Source organism: Lissotriton vulgaris, chromosome 7 (genome assembly GCF_964263255.1).
Source record: "Lissotriton vulgaris chromosome 7, aLisVul1.2, whole genome shotgun sequence".
Taxonomy (NCBI): Eukaryota; Metazoa; Chordata; class Amphibia; order Caudata; family Salamandridae; genus Lissotriton; species Lissotriton vulgaris.
Window position 1 is genome coordinate 104,813,298 of NC_141695.1, and position 20,491 is coordinate 104,833,788.

The 20,491-nt window shown below is 45.2% G+C and overlaps 2 protein-coding genes across 2 annotated transcripts in view; both read right to left on the reverse strand.

The window, feature by feature from the left end:
• The window catches only part of LOC147700914 (killer cell lectin-like receptor subfamily B member 1B allele A), a 382,529-nt gene that overhangs the window by 325,295 nt on the left and 36,743 nt on the right, over positions 1-20,491 (reverse strand). Inside the window, exon 4 of the mRNA XM_086929771.1 lies at positions 5,167-5,330. Coding sequence (XP_086785897.1) covers positions 5,167-5,330 — 164 coding nt within the window. The remainder of the gene's footprint in view (positions 1-5,166; positions 5,331-20,491) is intronic.
• On the reverse strand, positions 6,816-19,605 carry LOC147700915 (uncharacterized). The gene is made up of 3 exons (XM_086928377.1): positions 19,472-19,605; positions 12,907-14,738; positions 6,816-6,838 (listed from the first exon to the last, which is right to left on the reverse strand). Exons 1-3 carry the CDS (start codon positions 19,603-19,605, stop codon positions 6,816-6,818), a joined length of 1,989 nt encoding a protein of 662 aa, XP_086784503.1.

Below are 20,491 nucleotides of genomic sequence, written 5' to 3' on the forward strand. Positions count from 1 at the left end.
ATGCTTGGCGTCTTTGTAATCCAAGTCTCCAAGAATTTACTTTCTACTCCCCATGTCACCACTCCCAATCTCGAATCGATTACATTTTTGTCACCCACAATATCGCCCAAACTCTCTCTTATGCAGAAATAGGTCCAATTTTACTTTCTGATCATGCCCCTACACTAATTCAATTGGATCTCTTACCCAAACCCTCAGGCCCTAAACGTTGGCGTTTTAACAACTCTCTTCTCCTAGACCCCAAATTTACTGCCGCCTTCATTTCTTTCTCCCATGAATTCTTTGCCCTAAACGATAACTCCCCTGTCCCTAAACATACTATTTGGGATGCTTTTAAAGCGGCAGCAAGGGACTTTATCATTGGCTTTGTTGCTAAAAAACGTAGAGCTGCTCGAGAAGCTACTAAAACCATCCTTCTAGATATTAAGAAATTGGAGCATTCTTATTTTACCTCCCGTTCACAGCAAACTCTAACTGCTCTTGTGAGTGCTAAGATGAAATTTAACAAAAAATCTACAGATGATGCATCGCTATATTTATTGAAATCTAGTGCCAAGTTTTATGGGGGCAAAAATAAGGCTGGTAAGATCTTGGCTAATTATCTGAAAGTGAAACACAACAAATTGAACATTGAATCTATCTACGATACTGATTTGAACCTTAAACACACAGACGCAGACATTCTCACTACATTCTCTACTTTCTATAAGACTTTATATTCTTCTGAAACTCAACCATCTTCTCACTCACTAGACACATTTTTCTCCACCATACAAAAACCATCACATTTTCCACTTGACCTTTCTCAATTAGAACATGATATATCCCAACAAGAATTACTCAAAGCACTCCAAACCCTCCAGAAAGACAAAGCCCCTGGGCCTGACGGCTTCACGGTAGAATTCTTTCTCCACTTTTCAAAGCTTCTTATACCCAGACTCCATTCCCTTCTTGGCACCTTCCTTTCCTCAGGTTCTTCCTCCGGCTCCTTTTCAGACGCTCATATCTGCCTCATACCCAAGGAGGGGAAGGATCCTCAATACTGCAAAAATTATAGGCCGATCTCTCTGGTCAATATTGACTACAAAATTTTTGCAAAATCCCTAGCAGCTCGACTCGACCTCCTCCTCCCAGACTTATTGGGTGAAGAACAGTCCGGCTTTGTCAAAGGTCGATTTATCACCGACAACACCAGACTCTTATTTGACATTCTCTCTAAATCCCGCCCTTTATCTCACCCTCTTGCGGCCATTGCTTTGGACGCTGAAAAAGCGTTTGATAGGGTTGAGTGGACTTATTTGTTTCATACCCTCCAATGGTTTGGTTTTGGTCCTATTTTTACGTCCTTAATCTCTCTTCTTTATTCTAACCCACGTGCAGCGGTTTGTGCTAATGGTCAAATCTCGTCATTTTTTGATTTAAAAAGGGGTGTTCGCCAAGGATGTCCCCTATCCCCTTTTCTTTTTAACTTGGCTTTAGAACCTTTCCTATCCAAGCTTCGTCAAAACCCCTCCATCCATGGCTACCAATTATTAGATTCCCACATCAAACTAGCTGCTTACGCGGACGACATTCTGTTATTTGTTTCTGACCCCTCTATCTCCATTCCTGCTTTTCTTACTGAAGTCCGTGCTTACTCCCAAATCTCTGGTTATAAACTTAACGATGACAAATGCGAGATCCTTCCTCTAACCAAATTTACATTCAAGCCAGATTTTGTCGCTTCCAACTTCACATGGAAACCTTCCCATATTAAGTACCTTGGTATGCATATTGCCCCTGCCATCCCAGATACCGTTTCCCTGTGTATGTCCAACTGTATTAAAAAATTGGCAGATCTCACGTCCAAATGGCATCCTCTTTACCTCTCTTGGTGGGGCCGCCTAGACACTATAAAAATGATGCTATCTCCCATTGTTTTATACACGCTTTCTAATATTCCGGTCCCTATCCCATCCAAATTTTTCAAACAGATCAACTCCATTCTAATCTCCTTTCTTTGGAACAAAAAGAAACCACGAATGTCCTTGGCACGCTTGATTCGTCCTAAATCAGAGGGTGGAGTTAACTTCCCTGATTTTCCAGCCTACCACAAAGCGTTCCAATTGAGACAAGCCTCTTTTTGGCTCCAAGATCCTGACACCCCATGTCCCTTATGGGCCAAACTTGAACGCCTTCTTCTATCTCCCTTCTCTTTTTCCGAATACCTCTCCTTCTTTCGCAAACCCGCATCTGTCTCTACTCCGATTCATAAGTTCACCACAAAAATACTCCTCTCTTCCTCTCATCCACCCCCTACCACTATTGCCGATTTCCTATCCTCCCCCATATGGCATAACACCTCCCTACTCATCCGAGACAGACCCTTTTTCTGGAAATCTTGGCATACTCGAGGTCTGCAATGGATTTCCCAACTCTTTTCCAACTCCTCTTTTCTATCTTTTCATGAACTTCGCATTCTTTATGACTTACCCGCCTCCTTTGCACGCAAATATCAATCCCTTAAAAACGCTGTTTTATTGAAATACGATCTCCTCACTCAATCCGATCCTCCTTCCCCTCAATCCACTCTTACTTCTTCACTCCACTCCTTCTTACGCACTGCACCAAAAGCTACTGCTATTTATAAGTACCTTCACACTAGTGAAACTCCAAGACCAAAATCCAAGGTTGAGGAGTCCTGGGAGCACGACTTATCTGTCTCCTGGTCAATCTCCTTCTGGGACAAAATTTGGACCAAACTACGCAAATCTTCAAGAGCAGCAACACTCACTCAGACTTTATTTTTTATATATAATAGACTTCTCTTCACACCTTCTGATCTGCACAAACGCTTTCCTACCACTCCTCACACATGCTGGTCTTGCTCATCTCCACAAGCTGATTTATTTCACATGTTATTTTTATGTACTCATGTACGTAGTTTTTGGTTACAGATTTGGGCTCAAATTAATGTGATTTTCCACACTTCTATCCCTTTCTCCCACACACATATTTTTATGGGTAGCCTTTCCCCCTGCTGGGATGATGTTGACTTGAAGCCCCAGATTGTTGACCTTTTACTTGCTGCTGCTTTTCAACAATTAACAGTTAACTGGAAGGATTTCTCCAAAATCTCTTTCAAAGCATGGTGGTTTAATGTTTGCCATAACCACAGGCTCGATACCACCCATGTTTTCCCGGCATGTTTGGCTGTCAAACGCATGGACTTATGGACTCCAGTTACACTTTATTTGGATTCTTGCAGTAAACGTTTGTTTCATCCTCTGCCTCCACAACAAGAAGTTCCTAAACCCCCTTAATCGCCCGATACATTCCATTTATCCTTCATTGTATCATTCTCTCAATATTCCCAAAGTTTTTATGATTGCCATATTTTGCGCTCATGTATTTTTCCCATATCTCTTCATTATTTATTTATTTATTTATTTATTTTTTTTTTTTTTTTTTTATTCTGTACCCAGATTTCTTTCTTATTGCAAATGCATTTGTATAATTATGTTCTCTTTTTTTTCTTTTGCTTAAGAGTCTTTAACTCAGTACTCCATTGTAACTTGTTTTGACACCTGATTTTTTCTTTTTATAACTCTCAAATAAAATTCTTTTGAACTTAAAAAAAAAAGAAATGCAACCCAAGCAAAACCTTCGTAAATCTTGGCCTTAGCCTCTGTTTCCCCAGACCAAGCAATGCTGAAATATAATTAACCTAGCAGTATGGATGACATGTGACCTCTACACCTTGTAGCCTTCAATGTATTTTTTCCTTTGCATTAATTTACATACTTGTATGATTCTTTCTCTCTGCATAATGTGTGTTTGTGATGTAAAGAGCTTTATGTAGCACTATAAAAGAAATTAAATAAATACAAGAGCAGGGCTATGGAAAGATGAGCTGCACTGTTAAATGGTGGTAGTAAGGACATCAGTGTAAAAGGTGGAACCCAGTGGCATAACGGAACTTGCAGGGTATGTAGAAGGGCCCCTCTGGACTCAATCTGGAGCTCTCCAGCCGAAGTGCGGTACTGAGTGGGCCCCCTGGAGCCTAGGCCCCCTCTGCACGGCGGTTGCTGCGGGGCCTGAGTTACATCCCGGGGGGAGTTCAATGGGGGTTTCAGTGGATTTTACCATACAACACCCATGGGTTTTGACACATTCCCAGATGTACAAGTATCTGTAAACCTAGGAATGCACAAAAATTGTGTGCCTCCCCAGGAGAGGCGCAACGAGAAGTATCTTTATTTATCCTCGTTTGTTTTCCTCTTTCTTTGTGTGCTGCATTGTGCAGCACACAAAGAAAGGGGAAAAAGCCTCCATGGATTGTTTTTGTGCAGGAAGGTGCACCTTCTTGCACAAAAACAATTCTGCCAAGACCGCAGAGACCCATGGTGCAATGGTGCCTGCGTAGGACCAAGGCACCAAATCGTGTGCCGGTGCAGGCTGAAAGGACAGGAATGCACCTTATCTTGTAAATATGGTACATTTCTGCCCTTTCGAATTGGCGCAGGGCAGCGCGGGAAAAACAGTTGTGGTGCTGCCCTGTGCCAATTCATTGTAAATGAGGCCCTAAGGCCTTGTAATAAACCCAGAAATATCTAAATATGGCCTTGGATCTGTATCAGTAACACCTTGCCATTTCTGCCTACTCCTGCATTTCTGATTTCGTAAAGGTTCTGCTTGCTCCTTACCAGCTCTGCCTGCTCCTGTATCACTCCTCTCCTGACAGTCCTGCCTGATCCCTTGCCACTGTTCCCTTATATGCTGTACCTGCTCCTGTATCACTTATGCCTTACCAGCTATGCCTTGTCCTCTAGGACCAATGCCTTACCAGCTCTGCCTGCTCCTGTGTCGCTGATGCCTTACCTGCTCTGCCTGCTCCTGTGTAACTGATGCCTTACCAGCTCTGCCTGCTCCTGTGTCACTGATGCCTCACCTGCTCTGCCTGCTCCTGTGTCACTGATGCTTTACCAGCTATGCCTTGCCCTCTAGGACCGATGCCTTACCAGCTCTGCCTGCTCCTGTGTCACTGATGCCTTACCAGCTCTGCCTGCTCCTGTGTCACTGATGCCTTACCTGCTCCATTATCACTGATGCCTTACCAGCTCTGCCTGCTCCATTATCACTGATGCCTAACCTGCTCTGCCTGCTCCTTTACCACTGATGCCTTACCAGCTCGTCCTTGTCCTCTATCACCACCAAGCGGGAGCCCCTGGAGGAGCAGTCTTCATGACTTAAGCTCCAGGTCTTCAGATCTGTTCTTTCTGGGAAGTAATAGCACTTCCGTCCACGCTGCTCCCAGTACAGAGGACAAGACGGCGTAGGATAAGCATCTCCTGGAAGAAGAAATGGAAAAATGTTACCTGGTACATAAAGTATTGATTCGAACAGATCAAGTTACATTTCCCAGTAAATTGGCTCAGCTGTAAAGACTACTTAGAGATTTAAGTGTTCACTGCTGACGTGCTATGTCCAACAGGTGTGAGTACTGGCAGGATGACTTGGTATTATGAAAGGGTTAGGAGAAGTAACTCGCTACTATGTACAGCTCTGAAAATGCCAGCAAACCCGAATAGTGTCGCTACAAAACACATTCTATTGCTTTGTGCCTCTGTCGCAAAAAAAAAATGAAGTAGCAGCGGTGTAACAAAACATGTCCAACCACAGCAAAAGCGGTATTTGACCGACCTGCAACGTGTGTTAGAAGGTGAGTTAAGAGCGTAGATCAGAAATCCACGGTTAACCCACTTTGCCCTTGTTATCTCCACTGCAAAGACGTCATCATCAGGCTCAGGGAAGGGGTGATATGCAGAGTTTTAAGTGGGATGAAAAAACACGGGGTTGGGGGAGGGGTAGGTCTGTTAAAGGGGCATGGCTGATGTAGTTATGCCGTTTCTAATTTCAAAAGTGAAGTATTTTCAATATTCTATACGACGAAGCCATATCTGTTGCTTATTTATCTTATGTAACTAACAACTATTGACAAAGCAAATAGTGCTGGCTTGTTGTAGGTGTAATGTCACTTGTTGTATTATATACCTGGATGCAATGACAAAAACAGTAAAATACCAGTCGGGCCGCACACTATGCTAAGCACAGATTTTCAGCGTAAGTAAGAAGAAGCCCCTCTCCTGCCGAATGGTTAGGAAGAAGGATGGCCACAACAGGAGGGTCATAGCAATCAAGACTTCCCCCAGGAGGTAAGTTGAGGGGGGAAGGTTTCAGGTGGAAACAGTAATTGGTAATTAATAAAATGGGAGGACTAAAATAATAATTAGAAATGAATGTATATGCCGGAAATTAGGAACAACGTGCACAGAAAAACTTGGTAATGTGATTGGGAACGAGTCGATATTTAAAATCATACATCACAACCACAGTAAAGATATAATCAAGGGATTGCAAACGCAATGCAGCAATGGCAATGCAATTCGACCAGCCGAATAAACATACTCAAAGAGGATTCAATAACAGTGAACAGCGGGTAAGGAAATGGGGGATACCAAAAAGAAACTGAGAGAGTGGGAAAAGTTATCACAAAACTCAATGGGCCTTATTTATGAAGGCCTTGCGCCACCGGTGCGTGTCTTTTTCCCATTTTAAAAGTCACGTAAAAGTGGCGCAAGTCCTTCATAAATAAGGCCCAATGTATGGTGGGAAGTGTCAACACTGAGAAAAATATGTGGAAGTACTGAGGTTCATTTTTCTAATGCCGAGTCTTGATGACAACAGGATTGCAGGGGGAGGGGGCGGATAGATCATAATTCATAAATCCCTCCCTTGGACTAGCAGAAATTCTGATTAAACATGCAGAAATAGCATTAGTCAAAATCCAGCAACAACCCTAGGATATAGAACAAGAAATGGAAACCTTAGAACTTACTCAAGAATATAAAAAATTAAAATAGGAAATTCCCAACAAGATAGAAAAACATAAAGTGAAACAAAGAACACAATCAAAATGAACAAGGAGTGTGTAAACATGGGACGGACCTCCCCCGTCCTCACCCCTCAATGATATGCCAATGTGGTGAGGTGCAAACCATGACAGAGGGAATCCGCAACAAATTCAATGCAGGGCGAGGCAGCGGGTGGCTCTAGTAGAAATGTGTCTGTCATTAGAGTAATGATATCCATGTATATAGCTCAGTAGAAGCGGACTCTTTTTTGACTTAATGAATGATTTTTATTATTATCCGACTGGGCCAATTTTATTGTACCTTTGGTAGACACATTGAGCAGAAATCTGCAAAGGTGCTAATTTACGTTTTGCTTGCTGCACTTATTTACAGTGGATGCATAACTCGGTGAGCTCTTTTACCTGGATTGTTGTAACATGGGGATTCAGTGGTCACTTAAGAATATTTGCAACAAAGGTATTTACTTACTGGCAAGTCTTTCTCAGAATACAATCTGAAACCTGACGTTACATGGAATACTCTGGAAAAGGAACATTAACCCTCCAAGATGTTTGTGAGGATTCAGAACTGCGATTAGAGCTTACATACAGAAATGTGACTCTCAAAAGTGCATTAGGTTATGGAGGACTAGGCACACTGGGCTCTGTGGTGTTGGCTCTGGGACTAGGTGGCGAAGTTTTTGTTTTTTTCAATCTGAGAAGCTACCAAATTAGCCTCATTTAAAGTTGTACAATGATCTTTGTAGAACAGTCTTTTGAAAGAATCAGTCATTTCAGCTGCCAAAATCTGAGCTGTGAATCTTAAACTGATAGTTGTCAATTGACCAAATGGCTTGGCACACACTCAAAAGAGAGAATCCATGCTCAAGTTGTACTAAAATCTCTCATGTGAGTTGAACAACTGGTGTACAACCTCAATCTTGGTTAAACACTGTGCTGAAATATACATTTTAATTTTGTGTTCATGTTCAATGAAAAACAAAATCCACTGCTACTTTGAACCTATTCTTACTGCATTTTATTGCCACCTCTATAGCCTAATCTTTCCCTGCCGTATTATCAGATTTACTCATTGGGGTGTTCTGCAGGAGCATGGTCCTAGGATAACAGCAGCTAAGATTTTCTTCCTCAGATTCCCACCAGCCTTGTCACTGCGCCGGGTTAGCCTCCCTTGCTGCTCCACATCCAGAGTTGCACTCAAGGACGATGGGAGAACAGAGCCAATGCAGGTGCTTGGGGCAGAGCATCTGTCTAGGGCTGGACTTCTGGCTGCTTGGAGCAGTGTCTGCCCCAGCCTCGACACGAGGAGGGTATGAGTACATAAGGGGCTGTTATATATATATATATACAGCGCATTTTCCTTGCTTGTGCCAGGCGTACCTTTTAAAAAGTGCGTCCGGGGCAATCAAGGAAAATGTGCAGTCTTAGGGTGAATGCGCTATCCCCAGAGCAGCCGTGAACTCACGCTACCCTAGGGGCAGGGTATTCATTTCAAAAATGGAACGACTGCTTTGAACCTACTCCGTGTTTTCACAGAGCAGGCGGCAACCAACTGACCTTTTAAAGGGGATTAGAGATCCCCTTGCAAGCAGGTCCTGTGAGTGACTGCACCTTTGCATCGTTGCTGATATTTTATTGTTGTCATTTTCTAAGGCATTTTGATTGATTGGCATAGCATAATAGCATACTCGTCCTCTTACCCGCACTTTAAAAAAAAGGAAACTCACTTCATCTCCCGCTACTTTGGCGTGGCAAGAACTCCCGTGTGGCTGCTGCGCCATCTTGTGTGAGGGAGGGACGGGCTTGCTGACATCCGCGGGCGCCATTTTGAGGGGCGCTCTAGTTGTTGGGCAGCTCCTACAGGCCACCATATTTAAGTAGGGGGATGCAAGTGAGCAGCGCACGCGTGCCGATGGCACGCCGGAGGCGCGCCAGAGGCAAGCCCATCTGCTCCCGTTCGCGCTCCAGAGGCGCTCAGCTCCAGTAATGCTGCCCATCTGGCCAGCACTCGAGGGCGTCTAATTTATGGCAGAGAACAACTACTGAAGCTTGGTAAGGCAGAATGCAAAGCGACTCCTGCCCTGGCCTGTGTGAGAAAGGTTGGAAAGACCTTTATCGGAGGGACTGATTAATCGCCGGTCCCTTGTTAAACATTCCAGTGAGGTATCAGGCCTGATAGAGGATAAGGGACTAGACGCTCTGTTTTTAACGGAGACTTGGTCCAATGCAGAGTCAGCTGTAGATCTAGGATGTGCTTGTCCTAGTGGCTATAAAAATCTCCACAAGCCTAGAACTACTGGCAGAGGAGGAGGCGTAGGGGTAATTTTTAAAGAGGAGCTGGATTTTAGACTCCTGCAGGTAGATGAGGTAGAGGGGGTAGAAATGCTGGGGTTCTCTCTACACTCTTCCAGTGGGAATCTTCTCACAGGACTGCTGTGTTATAGACCTCCAGGTGGGACCACACACTATCAAAATTTCTTTGACACCATCACCAACCTGGCACTGGTGCACTCCAACATGATTATTTTAGGAGACTTCAATATCTGGGAAGATGAAAATGTCAACAGCCAACTGCGTGACCTGAGGCAAACATGCATAAACTTGAATCTTTCCCAGCTGGTGGAAGGCTCAACACATCAGGGGGACATATCCTTGACCTGCTATTTTCTAACCAGTCCACTACAAGTATATTAAGTATAGCACCTCAGACCTGGTCTGACCACTATCTTATCCATTTTAGCATTGGGATGCCACATTGCGGGAACAGAGCTGGTCAGCAAAGGTCCCATAGGAGGGGCAGGGAATGGGCAAAACTAGTTAAGTCTGGAACTCCAATACCCAACCTGGGCATCACCTACTATGAACCCACACTGACCGTAGAAGAAAACTATAAAGTGTTTACTAAACACATAGCTGACACCTTGGATCAGGTAATCCCTATAAAGGTTATAAAAAACAGAAGCAAAATCTCGGCCCCGTGGTTCAATGAAGAGCTGAAACAGCTCTGCGTGCTCCGCAAGAAGGCAGAAATAAAATGGAGGAAATGTTATGGTGAGGATGACAAGAAAGATCTCAGACAGATACAATTGCAATATAAAGAGGAAATCCTCAGGGCCAAGGCAGACTTCTATGCCAGCTCAATTATACATGCGCCTAATGGAACTAAACCTCTTTTTAAAAGTATCAAGGACCTTACCTCCCCTATATGTATGGTAACTAAAGTGGTAGCTTCCCAAAAACTTTGTGATGAAATAGATACACATTTTCAGGATAAGATTGCAAAAATCGTGAAAACAATGGATTGAGTCAGATTCACAACAATCTGTATATCTGGATAATTTTCAGGCTCTAACAGAAGCGGCTTTAGACAGCTTGGGAGATAATGTATCCTCAGGCTCTCCCCTTGATCCTCTCCCTCATAAAATGTGGAAATCACTTGGGCGTAATACTTTTCCATGGCTAAGGCAGATATGCAATCAGTCTCTGGAAGAAGGAATGGTCCCGGAGTGCTGGAAATTGGCGGTGGTGTCCCCACTGATTAAAAAGCCTTCTCTGGACCCGTCAATACCGGCAAATATCAGCCCCATCACTCTTTTCCCCTATCCGGTGAAGCTACTAGAGAAAGCAGTCAGTAGGTCCCTGTCGTGTTATCTGCAGGAGAATAATTTACTAGATAAAGACCAATTTGGCTTCCGTCCTTGGCACGGGACCGAGACGGCTCTGACCACTATGTTGGATAACCTGCATATGCGAGCCGACAACGGGAATGTCACTGTTCTAGTGCTTCTCGATATGTTGGACGCATTTGACACGGTGAACCACCCCATACTAGTGGAAAGATTGAAGAGGATTGGAGTGAAAGGCCAGGCACTGAAATGGCTTCAATCCTATCTAGAAAGACGTCAGCAGGTGGTAACCTTAGCACCATTCTCCTCTGGTAAATCTCCAGTCACCCACGGGGTGCCGCAGGGCTCTGCGATCAGCCCTATCCTATCTAATGTCTATCTACAACCCCTGCTTTCCATCATAAAGTCATCTGGGGTCTGTTTAGTCAACTATGCAGATGACACGAAACTGGCCTTCTCCTTGGAAGGGGACCATGCACTATCTCTGGACTCGTTCCAGCAATGCATGCGGCAGACGTCTGACTGGCTCAGAAGGAACTCATTGAAATTTAACAGCGAAAAGTCTGAGGTAATGTACTGCTCCACAGGTAGGATGTCTAGACAAATTCCATCTGACTTCAGACTTACACCAGAGGAGTCACCTTTAACCCCGGTTAGGAAGGTTCGCAATCTGGGGGTGATATTTGATGACGACCTCCAGATGGAATCACAGGCAAGTAAGACCGCCAGCGTCTGCTTCGCCCTAATCCGCATGCTACAGAAAATTCTCCCCTTACTACCCAAAGAGGCTTGTTCTCTAGTGGTAAGTAGCACTGTGGGAAGCAGGCTGGATTATTGCAATTCCCTATATCCAGGGGCCCCAGCATACATTTTCCAGGGACTACAAAGAATCCAGTCATCAGCAGCCAAATTGGCCCTTGGGAGGCCACGGAGTTCCTCCACCACCTTGGCTTTGAGAGAGCTGCACTGGCTGCCCATTAGGGAGGTGGTCCATTTTAAAACTCTGTGTATGGTTTTCAGAGCAGTGCATGAGCTAGGTCCCGTTCCCCTTCAGGAAAGGTTTACATGGTATCGCCCACAAGGCAGCTCCGATCCTCCAGTGCTTGCCTGCTGACGTTTCCTTGGTTTAAACGGTCGAGGGTAGGAGGAAGGGCTTTTAGCGTGGCTGGCGCACGCTTAGGGAATGAACTTCCTCAGATATTTGGAAAAAGGGGACCCCTATATAATATAGTAGCACTTGCTATACATAGGGAAGAAACAGAGTTAGGAAAGGTCTATAGCAAAGTGACAGACATTGATTAGATAATACAATTTACGTTTTTTTGTAAATAAAAACCTAGAATGAAACAGTATATTAAGTCCACTTGTGTACAGAAACCAATGAGCAAAATAATTTCTGATATTGCTTTATTGTTTATTGTTGTTGACTATTTTTCTTTTGTTTTCTACTGTTTTTTTTAAATATATATAGTTTTTTTTGGTGGATTATCCTATGGCACCATAGTAGAGCTTTAAAAACAATCCTCTTGCTAATAGGTAGCCAATGGAGGGCTGCCAGAGATGGACTCGAAGGGGCTCTGCGAGGCAGCCTTAACACCAGGCGTGCTGCAGAATTTTGTAGAACCTGTAGTCTCTTGATGTTTTTGGCAGATGTGCACAGAAGCAGCACATTCCCGTAATCAATACGGGATGTGATTAGAGCCTGCGTCATGGTGCGTTTAGAGTTCAGAGGCAACAAGTCAAGGGTGCGGCTGAGCGTTTTCATTACTCCAAAACATTTGCCTACTGTTTTCTTGACGTGGCTGTCAAAAGATAGCTTGTTGTCTACCCAGACACCTAGAATTTTTGCTTCCCGGTTGGGAGTAGGCAGAGGACCCAGGCAATTGGGCCACCATTCTTTTGTCCATTTTGCCTCATTGCCCCCGATTATAAGAATCTCTGTCTTAGTGCCATTTAGTTTTAGGCAGTGCTCTGTCATCCAAGTGGCAAGCTTACTCATGCAAGCATTGAAGTTGTCTGCTTCCATTGAGGGGGCTTGTGACAGAGATATTAGAAGTTGCGTGTCATCGGCGTAAGAGACAAGCTCTACGCCGAACGATTGTACCACTTCTGCCAAGGGAGCCATGTATAGATTGAACAGGGTGGGACTCAGGGCAGAGCCCTGAGGCACCCCCTGTTCCAGCATCACGCTGTCTGAGAGAAAAGTCCCTCTTTGGACTTGAAAGCTCCTGTTGGTCAGAAAGGCTTTCAGCCATCCCAGTGCCTTATTGGTGACTCCCGCTCTGTTTAGACACTGTAGCAGGATGGAATGCGCTACAGTGTCAAACGCGGCACTGAGGTCCAACATGATGAGAGCCATGGTCTTACCCTCATCCGCTCCTTCCCGTAGGGTTTCAGTATCCCTCAGGAGAGCTGTCTCTGTGGAAAAATTAGATCTAAACCCCGATTGAGATTTATGAAAAATATTATGGACTTCTAAATGGTCCATGAGTTGGGCATTAGCAATTTTCTCAGCTAGCTTTGCAAGGTAAGGTAACAAAGATATTGGGCGTAGATTGTCTAGTATGTCTTGACTTATATTCTGCTTTTTTTTAATCGGTAGTACAACAGCCTGTTTCCATTCCATAGGTAAGCTAGCCGTGGAGACGGAGACTTGAAGCAGATGTCTAAAATGAGGTTCTAGTGCAGGAAAAGCTTCAGCTAGAATTTTAGGAGGCGCAGGGTCACGGGGAGATCCTGATTTGATGTTCTTGCACATTTTGGCCAATACTTCAAAGGGAGGAACGTCGAATGAGCCTAGGCACTCAGGAATGCTTACGAGATTGTCATTTTCAGCAAATTCGGTTGCCGACTTTATATTATTGGAGAAACAAGCATAGATGTTAGTAATCTTTCCTGAGAAATATTGGGCAATTTTGTTACAGGTTTCCACAGAATCGTTTTGGGAGGAGGAATTCGCATCCACTATGGAGATTTCTTTATAAATTTGGTAAAGTTCCTTAGAGGAGTTTTCTGCTTCCATAATGCGAGTATGGTAATGAGCTGCCTTAGACAGGCGTATAGTTTTGTTGTATTCTCTTTGCGCTATCTTGTACTGGGCTTTAATTTCTGGGCAGTATTTTTGGCGCCATGCTCTTTCAAGCTTTTTACAAGCTGTCTTCATGGTTTGAAGTTCTTGACTGAACCAGGGAGCAGCTTTTTTTGTTCTCCTGTCTTTGGTCGTGGTGCGAATTGGGGCAGTGATGTCAAGGGCCTTGGTGACAAAATTATGTATATGCTTATTGGCTGTCTCGCAATCATTCCCTCTAGGAGGGCCTTCATCCTGGATAATTTTAGTAAAAGATTCTATTGAGAAGTTCTTCCATTTTCTGCGTTTATAACGTATAGACTGATGACGATAATGTTCGGTTCTATCTAGTTGAATAGTGATGGGGATGATGTAATGATCCGACCAAGGTATAGGTTGAGGAGCTGAAGTTTGAGCTCCCTGCCAGTTGCCAAAAACAGGGTCTAATAAGTGCCCTAATTGATGTGACGGTTCCTTGTTTTTTAATTCCAGCTGTAGCGAGAGTAGCTCAGCTTGAATATCAGTAGCGTCAGTGTCTAAGGGGTCTTCAAAGTGGGCATTAAGATCCCCTAGCACTAATAAACGAGATTTTCTTAGTGCTAGGTGGGTTATGGCTTCCATAAGGGTGGAAGTAAAATCATATAACCTACCAGGTGGTCGATATATCAGGATGCCCGATATAGAGTGATTGGGGCCGGTGTTAATCGTGAAAGAGCCCGCTTCACTATGGTCTACCAAGATGGGAGATATGGTGCATACTAGAGGGATTTTCGTAGCGATGGCGATGCCACCACCTCTACCGTCTTTCCTATCCAATCTGGAAAGGGCGTATCCAGGGGGAAGGGCTTGAATAATATCCGGGTCAGAGTATTCATCCAGCCAAGTTTCCGTCAAGAATAATATATTAAGGTTCTGATCCTCGAGTAAACGTAAGATTTCTATACAGTGCTTACGCAAGGATCTGCAATTAAGCAAGGCTGCTTTGATGGTATGACCCGTGTTAGTTGCTGGGACATGGCTGACAGGAGCAAAAGTGCATAGGGTGCATTTATTTAGCGACAGGGCATGCAAAGAATGTTTGCAGCCTGCTAGCGTGTCAGGTTGAAGGGCAAGCAATTCCTGTCTGCCATACCTGATAGTGGTAGTCGTGGGAGAGCCAGGGTTTATGGCCCCGCGCCCCGTCCGGCCGCGGACGGGCGCAGACGGGCTGGACTTTGGCTCGACTTCGGCGCGCTTCCGGCGCGCCCGCTGCACGTGTCCGCTGCGCGGTCGCGGTCCTACACACATTTATAGACGAGGTAGGGGCAACTAGAGCGCTGACCTTTCGTCCTGAGCCGGAAGTGTTGGGCTCCTCCTCCACCCTCCGCAACAAACGCCCAACAAGGACGCGGCGGACCGGGGCGGGAGTTCTGCAAATACAACCCAATCTGTGAATTACATTATCCTACAAGGTGAGGTAGCCTTTTTAAAAAGTGCACAGTCAATTTTACACCAAAATACACGAAAGATAAAATTAGCGGTCACTAAGTTTTTAAAAATGTAATATGCTTAGCACTTGCAGTGCATGTCTAGAGACACACAACGCTAGCAGATAGAGTCCGCCACTGCCACCGGCGAGACTCTTCTCCACCACGCGCGTGTGTCCAAAAGGGTTTATATTACCTCCCTCGTACAGCGCAACTAGAGCGCTGACCTTTCGTCCTGAGCCCGGAAGTGTTGGGCTCCTCTTCCACCCTCCGCAACAAACGCCCAACAAGGACGCGGCGGACCGGAGCGGGAGTTCTGCAAATACAACCCAATCTGTGAATTACATTATCCTACAAGGTGAGGTAGCCTTTTTAAAAAAGTGCAGGCAATTTTACACCAAAATACACGAAAGATAAAATTAGCGGTCACTAAGTTTTTAAAAACGTAATATGCTTAGCACTTGCAGTGCATGTCTAGAGACACACAACGCTAGCAGATAGAGTCCGCCACTGCCACCGGCGAGACTCTTCTCCACCAACAGGGTGACAGTATGCGCTATACAAGTTCTAAATCAATCAATCAATCAATCAATCAATCAATCAATCAATCAAAAGACAGCCAAAGCGGTTTGTACGGACACCACAAAAAGGATATATGGAGAAAAGCTGTGACTACTTGGTCATGAAAGCATTAAAACAGCTGACAGCTGCTCCTGGGACACGTACCGCACTGTCAATCAATCATTTGGAATGGCTAGCCTTGTCATAGGCAGCTGACAGATCCAGAAAAACTATAGCCATTTTCTAGAGTTAGGGGAAGGCCACCTAGGACAGCACCAACCCTACATCCCTGACAGGAAAATGGGAGGCTGAGGTGAGTTCAATAACTCTGTGGATTATCCCTAAAGGTTGCAAAGCTAGTTGTAAATTAATGTTTGCAAATATGGCTGTGGTTGGAATGAGGATAAGGTTTACAGTTTAGAGAGGCTCACAAGGATTCAAACTGAGATTTTTCAAACGAGGGGTGACTATTGCCCTTTTCCCCTGGCTATGGAGCATTCTTGAATATAAGGCTTGCCTATGACCACGTTCCGCACTCCTTTGCCTTTTTGCTAGGTATGCCCTAGAGAAATACCATATACATACATAAGGCAGAGTTAAGAACTTTCAGGCAAAAAAAGAAGAACTACTGTAGGAGCAAACCAGTGTAATCGAAAATGGCAGAGATTGATAAGAAAATAGAAAGTAGACAAGTCACCCATGGATCAAGGGCAATAGGAACTTCTGCAGTTGTGGATGCTGTGATAGATGCAGCTCTGCTTAAAAAAAACAAGAATGCGGGGGGCGTAGCTTGCCGGCGAGAGAAATTGCTGCTTGAAAGAGCGGCACTGCTGAGTTACCCCGCAAATTCCCCTTTAAATCCGTACATTCATCTGGAAATAGGGCGCCAATAGGGTCCTAATTACTCACTCGGTGCCCGGATGCGAAATCTGTCTGAGGAGAGCTAAATGGACCTACATCGCAGTCAACACTGCGGGCGGTGTACCAGCCATCGGAATCCCTGGGCTCAAGTGTCGGAGCCAGGAAGAAGCCAACGTGCATAGAGGGATTAGCCAGTGGAAGAACCCACCCGAGAGACGATGCAGGACCCGGCAGCGGCGAGAACCAAGACCCGGACTAACCGGCAGATGAAAGACTGCAACAGGCCCTGACACAGCAGAGGCGGAAGCCCCTAGAGGTAGACAGCTCAGTGGTAGCCACACTGGGGATCATAGACAATGCGACAAAAGGCCAAACAGGTGAACGTCACAGACAGAAGAAGAATTGAGACACCCACAATAGGAAGTCTGCAAGCACCTTGCTGACCAGGCACCAGAGCCAGGACAAAGACGACGGGCATAGAGAGAAGAGCTGCAGTACTCACTCAAAAGTCGCTAGATTACCTGGCCACGGCGATAGACAGGACCCAAACCAGCTCGGCAGAAGACAGATTGATGCAAGGCTCTGCCACAATGGAGGTGGAGACCCTAACAAATAAAAGATATATCAGCCCACACCTGCCACACAGTAACTGCATGACTAGGTGGGGTGACTGGGTGAGAAGAGTAGTTGGTTGCAGTGCAAGCTTACAGGCGACCAATGGGGGACCTGCGCTCCACACAGAAAAAATGCCGCATGATTGTGTTCCTTTAAGTTGACTGTATGTTTTTCTTTTCTTATTCCTTGTCGTTCTAGATAAAATCATTCTACAACTCCAAAGAGTATCGCTATGATATTTTACTAGGCCGCTACACTGCACTAGCACTCACTTCACTATCTCTCTGTTTCTGAAGAAGTGCATAGGATCTCCTCCTGAGACCACCACACTGCGTGAAACATGTCTACCCTCTTCATGTCCTAAATACACATTACACTCATCTAGCTATCGAGGGCCTTCATCACCCTAGAGCAGCACACAACCTTTTTGTTTGTTATTGATGACATAAGTTTTTTTTCCAATTATACTCAACTCAACCCCCTCCTCTAGCCATCTTTAATACTGCTCTTAACACCACTTCAACTCAGACCCACACAAACCCATACGGCTAAATCATTCAAAAGATCTCCCAAAAAGTGACCCTCCTGAGGACCCATAGGGGATTGCAGCATTGGCTCGATGAAAAGCACCACCCAATGATGAAGCATGACATCCTTTGGGGTTTCTGCGGGCATCAAGATAAGGACATTCTGTCCCCTTTTATTATCTTAAAAGAAAGACCTCTACATCTCTCTTTTCCTTACTCCTCCTTAGGAACTGTGACTCCCCTCAGCAACACTATATCTTTTATTAGCCTGGCAGTCTGAAGGGGGAGTAGATAAATTCCAAGGGAATATGGGGAGGGGGATAGGCCCCCAATAATGCACAACAGAATAGATCTAGCCTAGGTACCCAAACAAACAACCACATTAGATAAGAGGATAGACACAGATAAGCTATGAGTGTCCCATCATGCAAACGCATATTTATAAATCATGACTTGCAATGTCAATGGACTGGGCCACCAAATAAAACATGCAGTGGTACTTCAATATCTTCCTAGGCAAAACCCTAATATAGTATTGATACAGGAAACACACATTAAGGGCAACAAATGTAAGGCACTAGATAGATATGAATATAAACTCCTAGCACATGCAGGTTTCTCGACTGGGTCTAGAGGAGTAGAGATCCTGGTATGGATGGCACTCCCCTTTATACCGGGTCAAATTTGGTATGACTAGATGGGTAGATATGTGGCCCTAACAGGGAGGGCAAAGTCTTGAATATGTTCTCAGTGTATATACCACTTAGGCTACGTGCAGACACCCTACCGGCACTAAGTGCACTATTGCTGAATCTTCCGGTGGGAATATTAATTATCGGGGAGACATGAATGCAATGATGGATCTGGTTAGGGACGGGATGATTAACTCAGACAAGGAGCGGGGTTGAACCGCTATGAGACTTTGCGGAGGTACTCTGCCTTGTTGACCTATGGAGAGAACACAACCCAGGGGTCAGGCAATGTACATTCTACTTGGTGCCACGCGGAGGATACTCCTGTTTAGACTAATTGATGACACACATAACCAATATGCACTGGTTTAAGGGGTGATACACTAGGCGAGGGGAATATCAGATCATTCGCCTGTAGAAATAAATCTACAGTGACCCATAAGGGACAATACCCTGCCCCCCAAAATTAGACCCCTGGCTCTTCCAAGACAAGCAGGTCAGGGATCAGCTGAAGGAACGGACAGAACAATACTTTCAAGACAACATGGTACTGGTGGACTCGGCTTGCATGCTGTGGGCAGCTTATGAGACAGTCATGCGGGGATATGTACAGGGAATAGCTGGAGGGGAAAACAATAACAACAAAATCAGTACGATGCCCTGGAGAAAGACATTCTGAGACTTGAAAGGAGTGCAGTGGCAAACAGTGAGCCAGATACGCACACTAGACAACAGGTCTGTATTAAGAAGGAAGAGATGAGAGACATAGTGGAGGAAGCAGCCAAGACACAGGCCAGGGCAAACCAGAGATGACTTTACGAGGTTGGGCATAATGCCAATATGCTACAAGCACTGTTGAATAAAAGAGATAAAGAACAAAATTGGGTATTAGAGGTGCACATACGCAAAAGGGGTTTAGAAGGATGGGAGATGAAATAGCTTCTGCATTTGGCAACCATTATGAGGACCTGTACAAGTCCATCTCCACTAGAACGGAGAAGGACCTCACAGAACTGCTTCGGGACCTACACTTCCCAAGGCTATCCAGTGAGGAGAGAGACTTGATGGATAAATCACTCATGGCAGAAAACATAGGAAGGACCATTAGAGATTGACAATCGGGTAAGTTGCAGCCACTGGTACCTCAGGTTCTCTAGTTCATGGTCTTCTGGGTGTGTCGTACTCTCGGTCAGCCAAACCGACTCCTTGTGTTGTGCCTCTGCTATTGCCAATCCCTGTCTAGTCCTCTCGACCTCTGGGACCAGGTCCTCTCCCATGCACTGGGCCCCTGCTCAGGTCTGGGCTATTTCCTGCTGTTTCAGTGTTTTTGGTCCACTCAGTAATAGCAGTGTGTGGGGGGCAGGGGCGAATGGGTGCATGTTCCCATGTCCTTCAGGATGGGACTGGACCACCGAGGTCACAGCAGTCAGCAGATGGGTGGAAGGGGGAGATGGCTTTTCCCTCTATCAGCAAGGATTCCTAGGTTGTGCCTGCACTGCTGGCTCTAGCCCTTCCTTAGCCACAGCTGTCTTCACTCCTTTCTTGCCCTCATGGTTTCGGGGGCAGGATGAGTTATACATTCACACCCTCCCCACAACTAATGGCAACTGGATGGACAGGGGTGTCCCTTATGCCAAATCTGTGTGTTGTCTCAGGCTTATTCTTACAGATGATGGGATTAATTGAGTGATTGCAGGAGTTCAGCAAAGCTCGACCATCATCTTAGACCACACCACTAGTGAGTGTTCTGAGGCACCTGACTCTTCAATCCATGCTCTAAGACTAATTCATCAAGTTTTTTGGGCCTTTCTGGACACACATGGGGCCTCAAGAGAGGGGTATACTGCTGATTCCATAGCTTCACGGCCACCTCGGTACCAGAGAGCCACAGTACTTTGTGAGTCTCATGGATTCTGGGACTCTAAAGACACCATACAAAGCCCACCGCTGTGGACTGAGCGAGCCTTTTGACCTGGGCCTGTACCCCTCACGCTCCTGGCTGCTGTTCCTTCTCTCTTTAAGTCCAAAATGGCAAATATCTAATAGAGGGTTTGCAGCTACCTATTAAGGCAACTCCAGAGCTGGTCCACTTCAGGTTTTAGTTCTCTTTTCCTTTCCATCATGGCTGTTCCTTCCTTGGTTTCTTCCTGACTTTCCTAATCT

Coding starts and splice junctions, on each gene's coding strand:
- LOC147700915 (XM_086928377.1), bottom strand. CDS start 19,605: ATGGGAGAGGACCTGGTCCCAGAGGTCGAGAGGACTAGACAGGGATTG. Junction 14,739..19,471: donor CATGAACTAGAGAACCTGAG/GTACCAGTGGCT, acceptor TACCACTATCAG/GTATGGCAGACAGGAATTGC. Junction 6,839..12,906: donor ACGGGAAGGAGCGGATGAGG/GTAAGACCATGG, acceptor TCTATATCCTAG/GGTTGTTGCTGGATTTTGAC.